The following is an 18556-nucleotide window of genomic DNA, read 5'->3' on the forward strand; positions in this document are numbered from 1 at the left end:
GGGGCCCTCCGCCCGCACTTCCGTCGGGGCCTTCGCGTCACCGGTCGCGCCGGGTCAGCTGCGAAAAGCATCCGCCCCGGAAACGGTTCCCGGCGCGAAGGGGCCGGAGGCTGCGCGGTCACGGCTTACGCTCGGCGGGAATGGGAAGGGGCCCTCCCTAGGACTGCAGCTGGGCCCAGCCGGGCTTTGAGGCGCCTGGATCTCACTGCCCCGCGCAGAGGCTGCGTGAGCTCGTGGGGCTGACAGTGCGCTGGAAAGTCCTTCCCAGGGACACCCCTGCAAGCTCCGGGGGTTGATGCGGCCTGCAGCGGCCCATGCGCAGCCTCAGCCGTTCGTCGCCAGACTCCAGTGGCCCGGGCAAGCCTAAAGCGGCCCATCGCGGCCGGAGCAGGCAGGACAGGTGCCAAGAATGGAGATGGGGCTGGGACTGGCCGAAAGACCGCTTCCGGAGAAGCCCATCCCTGGTGGGCGCGTCCTGGGGTGTCTCCTGCACGTTAGGTACTAACCTGCCGCCCATGCGCCTTCCGGACGCACCGTAGGGTTCTTACCGTCTCCTGGAACTGCTCCCGTGGGTGTGGCCTCCGCTTGGAGCTTCCTTCAAGTCCCCGGGTGGGAGCTGACCGCCTTGATCCAGCGGCAGCTAGCAAGTAGGCTACAGGGACGCGGCTGGGCTGGCCCCGCCAGGCTCCTGGAGATGTGGAGTTGGAGAAAGAACCGCCCCAGTAGCATCCTCCACCCAGGACTCCAGCAGCCGAATCCCGGCTCTACCCCGCTGTTAGGCAGCGCCTGTTCAGGGCAGTTAGCTCCTTAAGCCATGAGTTAGAGGAAAGCTGACCGGCGTTTCCTAGGCAGAATATCTTCCCCTGGTACTTTAGAGGCACCGTGGATGTAGCAAAATGTCTTACATTAAAATATATTACAGGTTGAGCCAGCAAGTGACAGGGTGGTTAGGGCGCTGGACTCCCACATGGGTAATCTTAGTTCGAGTCCTGGGCCTAGAAGCTTGATTAAGCAGGGTTAGTGAGTACCCAAAATCCAGAGAGGAGACTGCAGAAGTAACCACAAAGTGGTCATACCCCCTGGAGGGTGGTTACTCACTTTCCCTCTCCCTGGCAAGCACATGTACCCTGTGGCAAAAAACTAAAAAAAAAAAAAAATGTTCTTCAGGTAATGGAGACAGCAGAGCTAATGGAAAGGGTACAAGGCTCACCGCAACTGCCAGGGATGTGCTCAATGACTTTGGGCAAATCCCTTCTCTGACCCTTCTCTGGATTGAATTCTATGGATTTCAAATTCTGTCCCCATGGAATACTTTGGTTACTTTCTCCAAATTTTCTTTCTCCAGAATTTTCTGTTTGTTTGTTTCTTTAGGTTTTTGCCTTAAGGTGCACATGCTCGCCTGAGAGACACACACAGTGAGAGGGAAAGTGAGAAATCACTCCCTAAGGTGGGTGGCCACTCCACAATCCCTTCTCCTCCATTTTCTTCCCAGGATCTTAGGCCCACAAACACACGGGCCAGGCGTGATTTTGAAACCACTGGGTCCAGGACTTGAACCTCAGTTGACCATGTGGAAGTCCAGTCTCCTCCTGGGATATTTGGCACGCACACACAGGAAACCAGTGTGAATTTTAAGCCTTCAGGCCTGGGACTTGAACCACAGTCGACTACATGGAAATCCAGCGACATAACCATTACACCATCTGCTGGTTCCAATATCTCAATTTTAAAACATTAAGGTTTATATAGTTTGGACTGGCTGTGTTAAATAAACTATGTTATTAAAATAATTTGGGGCTGGCAGGTGGCATGGTGGTTGAGGTGCTAGACTCTCACAAGGCCGACTGTGGTTCAAGTCCTGGATCTAGTGGCTTGCTTTCTCACTTTCCCTCCCTCCTCTTTCTCTGTGTCTCCCTCTGGTCAAATTAAAATAAATAAGTGAGAATAAATATATATATTTTTAATAACAGTAATTCTATTGTGTGGCCAGCAGGTGATGTGATGGTTAAGGCACCGGACTACCATATGGCCAGCCACGGTCTGAGTCCCAGACCTGGCAGCTTGCTTTCTCACTTTCCTTCTCTCTCTAGTGAGCACATATGTCTTATAGCAAATTAAATAAAAAATAATTCTTTAAAATATTTTACTTGTTTTTTTTTTTTTTTACTTCTTAAATGTAGCTACTAGAACATTTTCTATTTCTATTTAGGCAGTGCATTATAGAACATAGACTATGGCTGGGGGAGTGGTAACTATAAGACGGTTGCCTGATTGGAGGATGAAGATTCAGGGCCAAGTCAGAATGACAAAGGGCAATTGACACAGCTAGAGCTAAGGGTTTGGCTGAGGTATGTCTGCAAAAAAGTAACTGAGGTGACTTGGTAGTTGTTGGAGAAGGCAGTTCCTCCTCCTCTGCTCTGCTTGTACCTAGAAGAATGCCTGCTTCCCTTTATGCCAGGGGCCTTCTACACCAGAAAGCCCTCTCAGACTTAAGTGTGCTCTCTTCTTTGTTTTTGCAGATCTCTTTTCTAAGTTCATTATGTTAAAATTCAGTTTTCGGATCAGCCTCTACATTCCCAACCACCACTCAAGTAATGTGAATTCTTTGAGGTTAGGAACCTTGTCTTACTATCTTTGTAACTGGAGATGTAACAGAGGCCTACTTTAGCCAGACTGACTCCATCTTGTTAAATCAAACGTTCTTTTCCTGTATGTGGGGTCCTTATGCTAATTCTCAAGACAGGAGGTCAACCTGGAGCCTGAAATGAGGGACATTCTCTCCCAGCAAAACTTGAAACTCATGTCTTGAAGATGAATCATTTGATTGCACTGCCTGAACTAAAACTGAAAGTTCTTTGTCAAAGAGGAATCACTCAGTTGTGCACAATTAATTAAAAATTGACCTGACCTATTTTTTTTTATTGATAGCCTTTAGCCCCATAGGATCTCCCTTTCCCTATAAAAACATCTGTAAATTGCTGACCAGTTGAACATACTCTTACAAATCTACCTAATGTGGCCATACTGTAATAAATTTTCCTTTCCTCCCATCAACAGTTTTGCCTCGGTGTTTTGTTAAAATGGTAAAAGGTCAGGATTTTGGGTTCCTGGACCAGGGCATAGGGCCCCTTATCTGCCCACAGAGACAGATCGAAACAATAAATGTTTGTAGGGACCAGGGAAACTGAGAAGGGTAATGGGGCAGGGCCCTCTAGTCAATCTCAAAAGTATCTGCTATGTACTCAAATCTTTACCTGATTCCCTTGAGGTAAGGCTGAGATGTCCAAAGAAGTTCAGATGGAGAGATGTGGGGTGCCACAGTACGCACAGAAGAAAGATTTCAGACCTAGGGTCTTCCTAGACCTCAGGTAACATTGGAGTTGCTTTGTTCATAGGCAGGACTGGCCTTAGTACCCATTCCTCTACCTTCCCTTTTCCTTGCTGCCCTGTAACTGGGTTTCCTTACTCCATTCCTCTAAAGGAGTGACACAAGTCCGGGTGTACCTTCCCACCTGGGTCCTCTTGCTTGAAACCTGAAAAAAATCCCTTGTGGGGAATGGTTAGGAAAGGAGCCTTATCTAAATATAAGTATAGAAGTCAGAAGGTTAGGCAGCAGAAGTGACAATTTATGTATCTGGGACAAATATGTCTGGGACCAAGGCTGTGCCAGCACTGTCTATAGTCCCTCGCCCCCTTTCCCTCCAGTGACCTTGATGCCCCTTTCTTTCTCATTCCACCCATCCTTTCTGATCTGCCTAGCATTTGCCCGGGACACACCAGCTCAGAACAAATGGAATCAAGCATCGATGCTGATTTCCTTGGATGGTGCCTCCAGTGGTAGGCAGGGGACTCTCCCCCCCAGTCCTTCTGTTATTTCTGAGCATACCCTGGGAATGTCGTACATGAGCCTTCTCCTTTATTGTGTGCATCCGCGTGGATGCTCCCCCTTTAGTGAGGTTATCTGCCCTCCGCTGCCTATAAAGCCATGTAGGCGCGCCATGCCAATCACTTGCTGGTGCCCATGTGATCATAACAACGTATAGGGCCAGAATATTATCTTTTGTTCCTGGTGTCACCACGCCTAATGCCTGCTGGTGTCATTAATGCTGACAGATAACTGAGGTCCCTAAAATCACAAGCTACCTTATTGGTGCACTTTAGTCCCAAAACAGGAAGAATTTTTATAGTTTCTTTCAGAGCGGTACCAAAACAGTATAGTTGGTTTCCCCAATATTCAGTGAAAATAGTCCTTCTCTGACCACTAAGATTTTTAAATAAAAATATTAATACATTAATCATATTCATTTTTACTTTTTATCAATATACCAAAAAAATAAAATAATATCGTTAAGCGTATAATGAAAAACAGCAGAACTTGCCCCAGTTCTCTATACTGTAAATTTCTATTCCCAAGAAATCTTTTTTATATTTTAGTTCTTTCTTCTGGAATATACCACCTTTTATTTTTTTATTTTTTTTTTAGGGTTTTTGCTATTAGGTGCATGCACTTGCCAGAGAGATGCAGAGAAAGAACAGTGAGAGCGAAAGACAGAAGTCACCCCCTAGGGGATGGCCATGTTGTAATCCCTTTCTCCTCCATACTCCTCCTGGGATTTTTGGGCACATGCACACACACGTGCCCAGAGTGGTTTTCAAGACACCAGGTCCAGGACTCAAACCTGGTTGGCCACGTGGGAGTCCAGCTCTTTCTCTACCATGTCACCTGCTGGCCTTATAGCTCCATATTTCTGAACACTTCATGTCATAGAAAATAAGCCATGTATTTACACTCTAAAGCCTTCTCATAAAAACATTATTATTTTTCCATCTGCCAAGGGTTTTTGCTATTAGGTGCATGCACTTGCCAGAGAGATGCAGAGAAAGAACAGTGAGAGCGAAAGACAGAAGTCACCCCCTAGGGGATGGCCATGTTGTAATCCCTTTCTCCTCCATACTCCTCCTGGGATTTTTGGGCACATGCACACACACGTGCCCAGAGTGGTTTTCAAGACACCAGGTCCAGGACTCAAACCTGGTTGGCCACGTGGGAGTCCAGCTCTTTCTCTACCATGTCACCTGCTGGCCTTATAGCTCCATATTTCTGAACACTTCATGTCATAGAAAATAAGCCATGTATTTACACTCTAAAGCCTTCTCATAAAAACATTATTATTTTTCCATCTGCCATTCCTCAATATATCTAAATCACCCTATTTAGGAAAATACATTCATTACAATACCATAATGGTGTGTATATTATTTATGGTTGATTCAATCAGCAGATAATACATTTCCTTTCTTTTGATTGATATGAACCATGGCCTCTTTCTCCATGTAAACTTTAAGTACCTAGCATGCAAGTATCTACAATTAATTTATCCCAAATTCTCTTCTCAACACAGTCAAGCACATCAAATAGTCTACCAGTTTATTTTTAAAACACTCCATCAGTCTACCATACTCTTTCACTCTGGACTGTTTTCTAAGCCTACCAAACAGCTTCTGTCTTGGGATAATTTTATCCTTTCTTCCCCATTTTCCATCTCTTTTTGTTTTTCTGAAAGAGTTCTACTTGCAACTCTTGAAGTTTTCATTTGTTATGTTTTAAATTTATTAGAACATATTTTTGCCCCTTCCCTTTTAAATGTATTTTAAAATTTTTATTCATTGCCATTATTTATTAATTTTTTTGAAGTTGACCAGAGAGAGAGAGAGAAGGAAAGTGAGAAAGCAAGTTGCCAGGTCCAGGACTCGAACCACAGTCAGCCATGTAGAAGTCTGGCCGCCTTAACCCCTATGCCACCTGCCAGCCGTGTTCCTCCCCCTTTTAATTAAAAAAAAATAAATAAAGGAAGGAAATCAAGGGGAAAAAGAAAAAAGCAAAACATTTAAGGAACATGAAAATGGAAAATTAGCTGTTGATGATAATGTGTATGACAGTATCTTTGGTCTAATATACAATGTATTCACACTGAGAAAATTCATTTTACATGCTATAATAATATGCAATGATTAAATGTATAAAATTTTTTAAAGTATTAAAAATGTTATAATTGACAAATCATAACTGTATTTTATGGGAAACAAAGTAATGTTATGATATATATATCTATATATAGATATATAGATATACACATACATACACACACACATACACAAAATGTGGAATGATTAAATCAAGCTAATTAACATAACCATCACCTCAAATACCCTTTGACTAACATCTCTCCATTCCCACCCCCCCCACCATTCTATTCTAATTCTATGTTTGACTGTTTTAGATCCTACATTTAAGCAGGATCTTTTGGTATTTCTCTTTGTGCCTGGCTTAATACATTACTTAGCACAATGTCCTCCAGGACACCACTTTCTGAAAAAGCACCAATTAGGGTCGTCAAGGAGGTCTTTAGGACTATTAGGACAGGTGGGTTTCTCCTTTAGAAAGGTAGATAAATTTCACTGGAGAAAAAATATCTCAACTTATACCTGCTGGTCTGGTAACCAGTGTTCATTCAAGTATTTGCTGAGCACTTACTAGATACTAAACACCATTCTAGGTGTCTCTGCCCGCCCCCCCAAACTAACATTCTATTGTGTTAGGGGAGTCAGACAATAGTTATATAGTAGTTAGGAACTGTACTATCATAATACAGTAATAGAAGGGAAAGCTGAATATATGCATCCTGATATTAGTAAGAGGGTCGATGTGGTAGGAGTGCTGGAATTTCTGATGACTACATGAATGAAATGGAAAGCAAAGTCATTACACGATAGTGAGAATGGGGAAGGAGATATGGAAGGCTTGAGGAAAACAGAGAAGGTATGGGTATTTAGGACATAGTATAGCAAACTATAGCCTGCAACCAAATCCTGTTTTTGTACAATCCTCAAGCTAATGGTATTTTTATTCTTTTATTTGTTTGGGGGGGATCTAAAGATGATACTATATCATGACATGTAAAAACTATGTAAAATTCAAATTTCATTCATTTGCATAGTGCTATGGCTACTTTCATACTATAATGGCAGAGCAAGAGAGACATGGTCTGCAAAGTCAAAAATATTTATCTGCTCTTTGTAGAAAAAGTTGACTGACCCTAATCTAGGAGAAGGGACTAGGGAAATAGGACTGTCAGGCAGTGTTAAGGCCTTAAGGGTTATGGGCAAGAACTGAAAGTGAGACCATTCACTGTGGTTGCCGCATGGGCAGAGGTATAGAGTAGGCAAAGAGCAGACCTTTGACTGAAGTTGTGGTTTTGCAAAGTAAGCATGACAAAAAGAGAAGATAAACTGAATTACAAGTATATGCAAGGGAATGATTATGATTGGCCCTGGGATTTCATCATGAGGGGAGGAGAGGAACTTAGAGGTTAGGGACAAGGAAAAGGTGGCGGCCAGAGCAGTGTTTGAGTTGTTTCTAGGAGATATCTGAGACATATATGGGACTGACCAGACAGTATAATACACGAATCTGGGATTATAGTATTTGTTAATAAATAACAAGATCTAAGGTATGACCAGGAGAGCGAATGGTAGATGAGAATGGCAGAGGGTAAGAACAGTAGAAAATGGTATTCACAAAATCAACAGGATCAGCTTTGTAGCTTAGTGCTTAAGGGAGCTGGATCCCACGTGACCAAATACGGCTCAAACACCCGCCCTGGAAGACTGAAAACCATGCTGGGTGTATGCATGTGTGTGCATGCTCAAAATCCCAACAGAATGGAGAAATGTAGATGAAGGGGTTGCAATGTAACAATCCCCTATTGGGAGGGTGATAACCCCATATCCTTCTTCCCATTTGCCTCTGGCAAGTTCACATGCTCTCTGACAATCAAAAAATATTAAAAGAAGTTGGGGCCGGCAGGCGGCTTGGTGGTTAAGGGCGCTGGACTCCTGCATGGCCAACTGTGGTTTGAGTCCCGGAATTGGTGGCTTGCTTTCTCACCTTCTCTCTCTCTGTCTCTCTTGCTCGGTTCCTCTCTGGTCAAATTTAAATAAATAAATAAAAATGAACAAAGTTAAATAAAATAATTCTTAACAAATAAAGTTAATACAATAATTCTTAACAAAAATATTAAAAGAACTCAATATATTGGGATGTTGAAGGAATCATTCACATATTTTAAACCATAAAGAATTAAATCAGAAGTGTTCATAATGCCATTTAATAAAGATGTCCTAGAATCAAAGAATTGTGTTAAACATTACCTTGGAGATCACTTTTACCTCTAAAAAGAACTCAGTGAGAGTCCTCTGCTCTTTTTTTAAATTGACAGAGGGCACGTGCACTTGCCAGAGGGCAAGCAAGCATACCCCTAAATGGAGTATGGTCATGCCACAATCCTTTTCTCCCCATTCCTCTATCTCGTCAGGACTCTGGGCACATGTGTACACATGCCTGGCATGTGTTCCAAGCCATTAGGGCTGGGATTTGAACTGTAGTTAGCTGTGTGGATTTGGCTCCTTTAACCACTAGGCTATGAGGCCAGCCTGAAACTGTCCATTTAATTGTGCTACTCTGAGTCTTAGCTTTCTCTTCTGCAAAACTGTGAAAATACTACTGTCTTTATAGGGCTCAGCACAGTACCTGGCTTTCCTCTAAGTCAGGATCTGCCTCTCTGCCACCTCCACCTATTGGAAATGCTGGCCTTCTGGTACCAGAAAGAACACTTTCCACATGCCTGCTCGGAGGGCAACCACCATGTTACCACTGCCCTTTTCCAGATCCTCCACATATTTTACACATGCCCCTGTCTTACCAAGGACATGTCCTACACAGAGCCCTTAGTATTTTTACATGTAACATGCAATCAATGAAAACATCAATATCATCTTCACATAGGCGTCTGTTCACCTAAGTGCTCCCCCACTATGCGAGAGCAAAAAATAATGTTTTAAGTGAAAGTCAGGATATATTTTTAAAACATTTTTCAAACTTAATGTTGTTGGTTTTATTCTTTTGAAAAATTATGGATATTATTTCTGTCAGTCACTGTTTAAGAGCCAGGTTAGTTATGTGATGGCATTTCAGTTTCTTTTGGCCTTTATTATAAGTAGAATAAATGGACCAACATCAGAGAGAACACCTTCTGAGGCAGAATGGCAGTATCTTTTGAGAAGCAGTAGAACATAATTCTAAATTTTGATAATCATTGTCATAGTTAAAGCATGTTGCTTGTTGATATTTAACCACACTAAGTATTTAAAATATGAATACTGAAACAATAAGTTTCTATCATCTGTAAAATGCATTTTTTTTTTTTGGAGAGGCTTTTGCTATAGGGCATGTGCGCTCGCCAGACAGAGAGAGACAGAGAGACAGAAAGCAAGAAAGCACCCCCAAGGGAGGGATGGCCACACCACAATCCCTTCTCCTCCATTCTCCTCTTAGGATCTTGGGCACGCACACACATGCACCCGGCGTGAGTTTAAGCCACCGGGTCCAGGACTAGAACCGTGGTCAGCTATATAGGGGTACAGCGACATAGCCATTTCACTAACTGCTGGTCCCAAAATGCATTTATTTGAAATGTCATTTAGATAATGGCTTTAACTGTATATTAAAGCTCATTCAAACCTTTCCTTCACAAACCTCTCCTTTTTGTTGAATCAAATATTTCTTTTCTGAAGTGTTTGCTCACAGACTGCTGAATGAGCCATCACCAAAGGCTGTTCTCTACGCAAAGCTTTGAGTGACTACTGTATGCTTACCTCTTTACATGGATTAGCTCATTGACACTGAGGTAAGTACTATTATCACTTCTGTTTTATAGATTGCAAAACTAAGCTCAGTGAGGGTCACTAATTTCCCCAAGGACATGCAGCCATTAAGAAGGAGCTGCTGGCAGTAGCAACAGAAGAACCAAGAGGAACACAAAGCCTTGTGTTCCAAAGTCCCTGCAAGAGAAATGCTGATACAATTCGGCTGTGCTTGCAGGTGTTCCCCACCTTGCAGGCTGGGGCCCTGACACAGAGACTTTGTCAGACAAGCACACAGAGGGAACATTTCACTTTATTGTTTTATCAGTCTCACAAATAAACCCAACACAGCCAGAAACATGGAGTGAATAAAGTGCCAATGCAGAGAGGTCTGGCAACAGAGGAGGGAGGAATCCAGTTCGTCTCCTCCATGTCCCCAGCCTGGAAAGATATTTCTAGTACACGAGAGTGAGGGCAGCTGACATATCAGACAATCCAGGCTATACAGACACTCTGAGCTAAGGAGTAGAAAATCGTACCAGGCAGGGTCTGTGCAGGGCAAGGAAACAGAAATGTCAGAAAACATTCTTTCCTCAAATGAGCCAGGCATAGAAATACCAAATGAGTTTGAGATGGATACCTAAGAAGGAATGAAACAGATCTGGTGTTTCTTACTCCTGCCTGTTCTCCCAGAACTATGCCCTGGGAAGATATCCTTTCTCCCACAGCCTCCATTAGAGGCACCAGACATTTCTTGAACTCTGGGAAGAACTAACCTCACTTTCTCACCTTGACAGCCCCTACAAAGTAGATCGAATTCTCCCCCATGAACATCAAGAAGTTACGAGCTGAGTGAATAACTTGGCAGCATTTAAAGAAGGTTAATGAAGTTTAAGACTTTCCATCGTCGTCTTTAGACATTTCTTGGTGCCTCTATTAAGTCTAGGGCTTAAAACAATTACGTGGTTAGAGAACTTAAACATGATCTGACTGCACTGAGTGACATCATGATATTCTAAGCCCAGTTAAGGCCAACTGTTTCTATTTAAAAACTAGAAAGTCACTGTCGGATTTTTAGAGGCAGAGGATCACTGAAGGCCATCTGATCATCCCCCTGGTACCACATAATCCTGAACTCATAGGGCCAGAATCAGTCACATCTTTCCAGAACGTGAGAGTTCTTGGCCTTGCTTGGTCCCCAGAGAATCCAAATAAGGATAATCCAGAAAGAACCTTCACATGCCTCATTGCGATTACAAGTTGGATCTCAAAGTGGAACTTTCAAGTAGGAGAGAGTAAAGGGTGGAGCATTTCCATTCACTCCTAGGATAAGAAGCAAAGTGTTACCATGTTAGGTAGGGGAGAAGTGTGCACAGGTGCCGATGGAAAAGTGCAGGTCCCGCTTAGGTAAGAGAATGGGGTGAAGCTGGAGGGAGCACTGAAGGTGGTAACCCTGCGGTCCCCTCTGCTGAGCTCCAGCTGCAGCCTCCCCTATTATGGCCGTGCTTAGCGTTCCACCTAACTTCCTTCCTAGAGGCCGACAGGAAGAGGGGCCTAGGGAGTGACCCAGTGATGATTGACTGTAGTTGTTCAAAGCGGCTCACCATGTTTCTAGTCTTTGAGGAGCTTCTGTGAGGCCAAACACATTTAGATTTCTAATAGTTATCTGGTAAGGGCAGTAGCTGAACACCAGACAAGATCGTTGGTGGAACTTGGCCAGGTTCAAAGTGAGCTCCATTAAACACTGTGAGAACTGCTATGAATCACGGATAGACTTAGGCTCATCAAACAGGTGTACCCACAGCTGGCTATTTTCCTGACTTGTACTGAAAGGGGAGATGCCACTATATCTACCTGTGTGCCTGGACTGACGCCCCAACAAAAAAAGCTTCAAAAACACCCTGTGATCTCCCCAAACATTGAGAGGGGTAAGAAAATATTGGACAGTGACAAAAGGTCGTCCTTAACAACACCAGCTCCTTCTCTGCCTCTTGTCCTGTACCAGGACAGAGCTAAAGTTCCCCAGACCTCAATTCGCTGCCTGGAAGCTTCATTACCTACCTATCCCAGAAAGCTTTAGCTAGGTAAGCCTCCCCACCAATGATCCCACCCATCTACTTCCTTCTCATTTTCTTTTGCTACCCCTGCTCCCAGATTCTTGAGTCCTTGGCAGACAGATACCAGGTTAGGCAGAAATACTGACTGGGTGTTGGGAGGCTACCAATGTCTGATAACAAGCCCGGTTTTTCACTGACGTCAGCTCTGCCTCAGAGAGGGATTAATATTCCTCTGTCTGTGGTTCCTTCCTGCTCCTCTCCTCCAGAAGATCACAGTGAGAGATTATTGGATTCATCTTTGTACCCTCCTTTTCTAGGCACCAAGAGAAGGGCCTACCTGTGATAGTTTTGGGCAGGGAACTTTCAGTGAGTTTGGCACACAGGAGAGGGAACTACCTGTGTCTCGTAGCATCCATCCCCAGAGCATATTCTTCTTCTAACTGATCTTCTTAAATATTCTCACCTTTTTGCCCTCCTGTTAAGGCTTAAAGACAAATGAGCAGCATGGGAGCCTTGGCCTGGAAGTCAGCTCTGAATTCTAGGTCCCTTCTGTCAATGACTTAATATATTAATGCAGATAAGTCACTTGCCTCTCTGGACCTTTAAATGAAGGAGCTGGACTAGATGATCTCTCTGGGTTCTTTCAGATCGATTCATACTTGAAAAAAAGTCAACGAATGAATTTGAAGAAATTCTAATTCCAAGACATAGGTATCCTGTACCTCTCTGAACAGCTGAAAGGAAGTAAAGGTCAGGTTCCTATTTATTATACATTTAGTTATAGGAAATGAAGTAAGTGTACCTATGGAGAAAGAGGACCTGGCAGCCCCTATACTTGACTAATAGAAGCAAATTCCTGGAAGAAGCAGAGAAATAGGCCACAAGTGAGACCTGGCAGTGTCAGAAAGGGTCTATAAATTAAGTGACCAAAGGAGTAGAAAACAATGGCTATAACCAGACAAGATCTCGAAGCACAGCTACAGAGAGGTCTGAGTGGGAAGGAGTCCCTGGAGCTTCTATCAGAGGGAAGGACTTGGCCCACAGCAAGTTGCTACTGCATTTGGTTCAAACCCAGTTTTCTCGATCTGTCACCTCGGTGTGTGTGTGCACACATGCAGACACGCTGCAGGATGTAGTTATGCTTCTGAAGTACTGAAATGAGAAAGAAATATCAGAAGAAATGATACCAAATTCAAGGAAGTTAGGTTAAAGGCAAGTGAAATTTTGGTTTAAAGCTACATTTCCCACCCACTCTGTGTGGTATCATTGCCATTTATTCTTGGAGTGGACTAGAGCTTTGTGGGATGTGAACTGCTATGGCTGAAGCCAAGGCAGGACACGACCCCATATCCTCTCTGAAAGCCCCTTAGCTCATGATAAATGAACCTGACTCGACCTGACCCCTTTGGGTACTCACTTGTCATCATTCAAAGAAACTGTCTCCACAAAAGGGATTTCTTCTTTGTCTGTCTTCCCCATGATCAGCCGGTGTTTATCCAAGTTTATGATGCACTAGAAACAAAAGAGAATCACTGATCACTGTCAATGATCCCACTACAGAGTGTCCATGTAAGAGGATTTCTGCTTCAGAGAGGAAGTATGAAAAGGAAAGTGATGTCAACCCTACCTTCAGAGATCGAAGAGTCTGGAGACCAAGGGACAAGTTTTTCTCATTGTCCTCTAATAAAAAACAAAAATTAAGATTCAGCCATTCCCATGCTGGTTTCAAAGTCAGCCTGATCACCAGTAGGTTCTTTCCTTCCATCCTTCCTTCCTCCCTCCCTCCCTTCCTTCAATTCCTCTCATTCATCCATCCATCCTTCCATCTTTCCATCCATCCATCCATATATCCCATAAACATCTGTTGAGCATCTGTTATATTAAGTAATTTCCCCATATCATTATAGTTAAAAGGTGATAGAGTCAAGATTCAAACCCAGGTCTTTTTAATCATAAAGGACAAAGGCCTTTAAACAAATGTCAAGAATGTAGAGTAATCTAGTATAGGATGCATGAGGACAAGTGTAGGAAGTGGTGGGAAGATGCTTTGTCTGAAGTCTAATTTTTCCTTTGTCCTTTCTATTTTGCCTTAGGCTATAAGATTAGTGAGGGCAAGCGCTTATTCAGTAAGTACACTGATATTAATGTCAGCAGAGAATAGCGTGGAAAAGTCCTTGTTAACTCAGCTTGTCTGTGCAGGGGAGGAAGGAAAGGAAAATCACCACCGTTTCGCACAGTTATGTAAGCAAACTGGAATAGCTAGCACCCGAGCTATCACAGACTGGCAGATAAATAATTATGGAAGTGGGAAGTTATCAAGGGATTTATGGCAAACAAGTGAGAGGCTCTTGCTCTCTGCCACCCACTGGTTTATGGAAAACTCTCATGGGACATTTTCACTTGCACATATAAATGTTTCTTTGCTCTGTGAAAACCCCCTTTTCCTTTCCTTGCCCATTAAATTTTTTATCTGAGCTCCACATTCCTTTTCCTGATTGATTCTCAGGGCCCATTTGGTACTTGGGAGGATAAAAACTGAGACAAGTTCTGAAGTACAGGAAAACGGGAAGCTGATACTTTGAAGAAGTCAATATTTACAAGTATGAGATCTCATGAGGGTTTCGTGGGAGTAGGGAGAGGGCATACACTAGGGTCCATAGGTCCAGACCCCAATTCTACTCACCAACCACAGCTGCTGGGCAGTCCAGGCGGAGGGAGCCCAGTGTGATCACAAGGTGCTCAATCTGGCCCACTACTTTGAGGTGCCGGGGTAGAGAAAGCTTTTCCCCTTCATGCTTGTGAGATTTCACATGCTCCTTGAGTCTGCACCAAAGAAGAAGATACCAGAATCCCCTTGGCAGAGGTTTCTAGTAGAGTCTGGCAATGCCCACCACTGACCCGCAGTTTCAATCCTCCTAGGATTTCCAGGAATGAACTTACCAAAAACGAGCTAGACAGTCTACAATTGTTTTAGTACTTTGTCCTAAACAAGCCAGGGGAATAGATAAACTAAAGACTCATCTCCTGTTCTCAAAAAGCTTACATCATTAAAAAAAAAAGAAAAAAGCTTACATCATCCTCTGCAATGATGAAATAGGGGTGCTGACACATTCAGAGAATCTATTCTGCATCTTAATACCCCCAACAATGTGTGAGGCAGTTTAGTTAACATTTCCTTTTACCTATCCAAGGTAACAGATATCAGAAAGGGCAGATAAATCTTAATTTTACAAGATGCTTTCTTCGAAGTCTAAGTTTTCCTTTGTCCTTTCTGTTTTGCCTTAGGCTATAGGATTAGTGAGGGCAAGCACTTATTCGGTAAGTCACTGATATTGGTGTCAGCAGAGAATATCCTGGGAAAGTCCTGTTAACTCAGCTTGTCTGTGTAGGGGAGGAGGGAAAGGACGATCACCACAGTTTCACACAGTTATGTAAGCAGATTGGAATAGCTAGCACCCGAGCTATTATGGGCTGGCAGATAAATACTTAATTATGGACTTTCTGTGCCAATACTTCTACTTTCCTCCGTTTCCTCTCTTTTTGGTGTAATAGCCCATCCAAGAGAAAAATAATTGCAGTTTTGTAGATGGTTATTAATTCCTCTGGAATCATGGCAGTCTGTGTCTAAATACACTTCGGGCCATGAACAGTCTCTCTGGGACCAACGAGTTATACTATAACTTGTCTCTTCACCGTGTGAAAATGCTCAGGATTCTTCCCACAAGAGCACTCAAATCCTGAGCCTCCCCACCCTCCATAGCAATGTACAGAACCTACAGAGCCAACTTCAAAAAGTACAGTAATGGAGGAGTGCGGACAGCACAGACACGAGAAGAAGCAGATGTGGCAGGAGTCACTGATCATATGAAGGAAGCCATGTGTATGCCTTACCTAAGAAAAATGGACAGCTGGACTGTAGCTCAAAAGAGGCTATTGTCTTAGTGATAATGTTATCACAGAGATTTGGGCTGGGGGATGATTTATTGTGCTTAGGGCTGAAGATATGGAAAATGGTATCGAGTTGATGCTGCTGATTCTAGTCTAGACCTCAGAGGCTATCTGGTACTTTGGAGGAAAGAGTAGGAAAAAACATGGGACCAGCATATAGCATAATGGTTATGTCATTAGACTCCCAAATAGCATACTGTAGTTCAAGTCCCAGACCTCGCAACTTAAAACTCATGTCGGTTGTGTGTGTGTGCATGACCAAATCCCGCAAGGAGAATGGAGGAAAAGGGAAATCACCCCTGGGTGATTTCTCGCTTTCTATCTCTGTCTCTCTGGCAAGTGTATGCACCCTATAGCAAAAATCTCTCTAAAACAACAACAAAAAGAATACAAAAAGAAAGAAAGAAAGAAAAGTACAGGCTGAGTAAAAAGGAGGTGAGATGCAAAATGGTTCTCTCTGACTGAAAGTGGGAGAACTCAATTCCAGCTTCTAGAAAATGAAAGACCTTCAATACACTAGATGTTTGTCTCAACCCTAATTTCCAACAGGGGTAGCAGTAAGATCGTACATGCTCGTGACAGAGGAGGAAAGCCACCAAGAAACCGCTGGTTAGCAGTCACTCTTACTGGTCCACAGCAGCAATTACAATCCTCTTCTCAGTTCTGATTGATGTTTCTGGAGGCAGGCAGCATGTCTTCCAGGAGGACCCTGAGTAAGCTAAGCCACCCACATTCCTGCTTTGAAGAAGTCAATATTTACAAGTATGAGATCTCATGAGGGTTTCGTGGGAGTAGGGAGAGGGCATACACTAGGGTCCATAGGTCCAGACCCCAATTCTACTCACCAACCACAGCTGCTGGGCAGTCCAGGCGGAGGGAGCCCAGTGTGATCACAAGGTGCTCAATCTGGCCCACTACTTTGAGGTGCCGGGGTAGAGAAAGCTTTTCCCCTTCATGCTTGTGAGATTTCACATGCTCCTTGAGTCTGCACCAAAGAAGAAGATACCAGAATCCCCTTGGCAGAGGTTTCTAGTAGAGTCTGGCAATGCCCACCACTGACCCGCAGTTTCAATCCTCCTAGGATTTCCAGGAATGAACTTACCAAAAACGAGCTAGACAGTCTACAATTGTTTTAGTACTTTGTCCTAAACAAGCCAGGGGAATAGATAAACTAAAGACTCATCTCCTGTTCTCAAAAAGCTTACATCATTAAAAAAAAAAGAAAAAAGCTTACATCATCCTCTGCAATGATGAAATAGGGGTGCTGACACATTCAGAGAATCTATTCTGCATCTTAATACCCCCAACAATGTGTGAGGCAGTTTAGTTAACATTTCCTTTTACCTATCCAAGGTAACAGATATCAGAAAGGGCAGATAAATCTTAATTTTACAAGATGCTTTCTTCGAAGTCTAAGTTTTCCTTTGTCCTTTCTGTTTTGCCTTAGGCTATAGGATTAGTGAGGGCAAGCACTTATTCGGTAAGTCACTGATATTGGTGTCAGCAGAGAATATCCTGGGAAAGTCCTGTTAACTCAGCTTGTCTGTGTAGGGGAGGAGGGAAAGGACGATCACCACAGTTTCACACAGTTATGTAAGCAGATTGGAATAGCTAGCACCCGAGCTATTATGGGCTGGCAGATAAATACTTAATTATGGACTTTCTGTGCCAATACTTCTACTTTCCTCCGTTTCCTCTCTTTTTGGTGTAATAGCCCATCCAAGAGAAAAATAATTGCAGTTTTGTAGATGGTTATTAATTCCTCTGGAATCATGGCAGTCTGTGTCTAAATACACTTCGGGCCATGAACAGTCTCTCTGGGACCAACGAGTTATACTATAACTTGTCTCTTCACCGTGTGAAAATGCTCAGGATTCTTCCCACAAGAGCACTCAAATCCTGAGCCTCCCCACCCTCCATAGCAATGTACAGAACCTACAGAGCCAACTTCAAAAAGTACAGTAATGGAGGAGTGCGGACAGCACAGACACGAGAAGAAGCAGATGTGGCAGGAGTCACTGATCATATGAAGGAAGCCATGTGTATGCCTTACCTAAGAAAAATGGACAGCTGGACTGTAGCTCAAAAGAGGCTATTGTCTTAGTGATAATGTTATCACAGAGATTTGGGCTGGGGGATGATTTATTGTGCTTAGGGCTGAAGATATGGAAAATGGTATCGAGTTGATGCTGCTGATTCTAGTCTAGACCTCAGAGGCTATCTGGTACTTTGGAGGAAAGAGTAGGAAAAAACATGGGACCAGCATATAGCATAATGGTTATGTCATTAGACTCCCAAATAGCATACTGTAGTTCAAGTCCCAGACCTCGCAACTTAAAACTCATGTCGGTTGTGTGTGTGTGCATGACCAAATCCCGCAAGGAGAATGGAGGAAAAGGGAAATCACCCCTGGGTGATTTCTCGCTTTCTATCTCTGTCTCTCTGGCAAGTGTATGCACCCTATAGCAAAAATCTCTCTAAAACAACAACAAAAAGAATACAAAAAGAAAGAAAGAAAGAAAAGTACAGGCTGAGTAAAAAGGAGGTGAGATGCAAAATGGTTCTCTCTGACTGAAAGTGGGAGAACTCAATTCCAGCTTCTAGAAAATGAAAGACCTTCAATACACTAGATGTTTGTCTCAACCCTAATTTCCAACAGGGGTAGCAGTAAGATCGTACATGCTCGTGACAGAGGAGGAAAGCCACCAAGAAACCGCTGGTTAGCAGTCACTCTTACTGGTCCACAGCAGCAATTACAATCCTCTTCTCAGTTCTGATTGATGTTTCTGGAGGCAGGCAGCATGTCTTCCAGGAGGACCCTGAGTAAGCTAAGCCACCCACATTCCTGC

The 18556-nt window shown here is 43.4% G+C and overlaps 1 protein-coding gene across 1 annotated transcript in view; it reads right to left on the reverse strand.

The window, feature by feature from the left end:
• Positions 1-9997: 9997 nt before the first annotated feature.
• The window catches only part of NRIP3 (nuclear receptor interacting protein 3), a 33020-nt gene continuing 24461 nt past the window's right edge, over positions 9998-18556 (reverse strand). Inside the window, exons 5-8 of the mRNA XM_006162921.3 lie at positions 16553-16692; positions 13387-13439; positions 13177-13271; positions 9998-12911 (exon numbers count right to left, since the gene is read on the reverse strand). Of these exons, the coding sequence (XP_006162983.1) occupies positions 12896-12911; positions 13177-13271; positions 13387-13439; positions 16553-16692 (304 nt within the window). The 3' untranslated portion in view covers positions 9998-12895. The remainder of the gene's footprint in view (positions 12912-13176; positions 13272-13386; positions 13440-16552; positions 16693-18556) is intronic.

The sequence above is a fragment of the Tupaia chinensis genome, unplaced genomic scaffold (assembly GCF_000334495.1).
Source record: "Tupaia chinensis unplaced genomic scaffold, TupChi_1.0 Scaffold141165_1, whole genome shotgun sequence".
Classification (NCBI taxonomy): domain Eukaryota; kingdom Metazoa; phylum Chordata; class Mammalia; order Scandentia; family Tupaiidae; genus Tupaia; species Tupaia belangeri.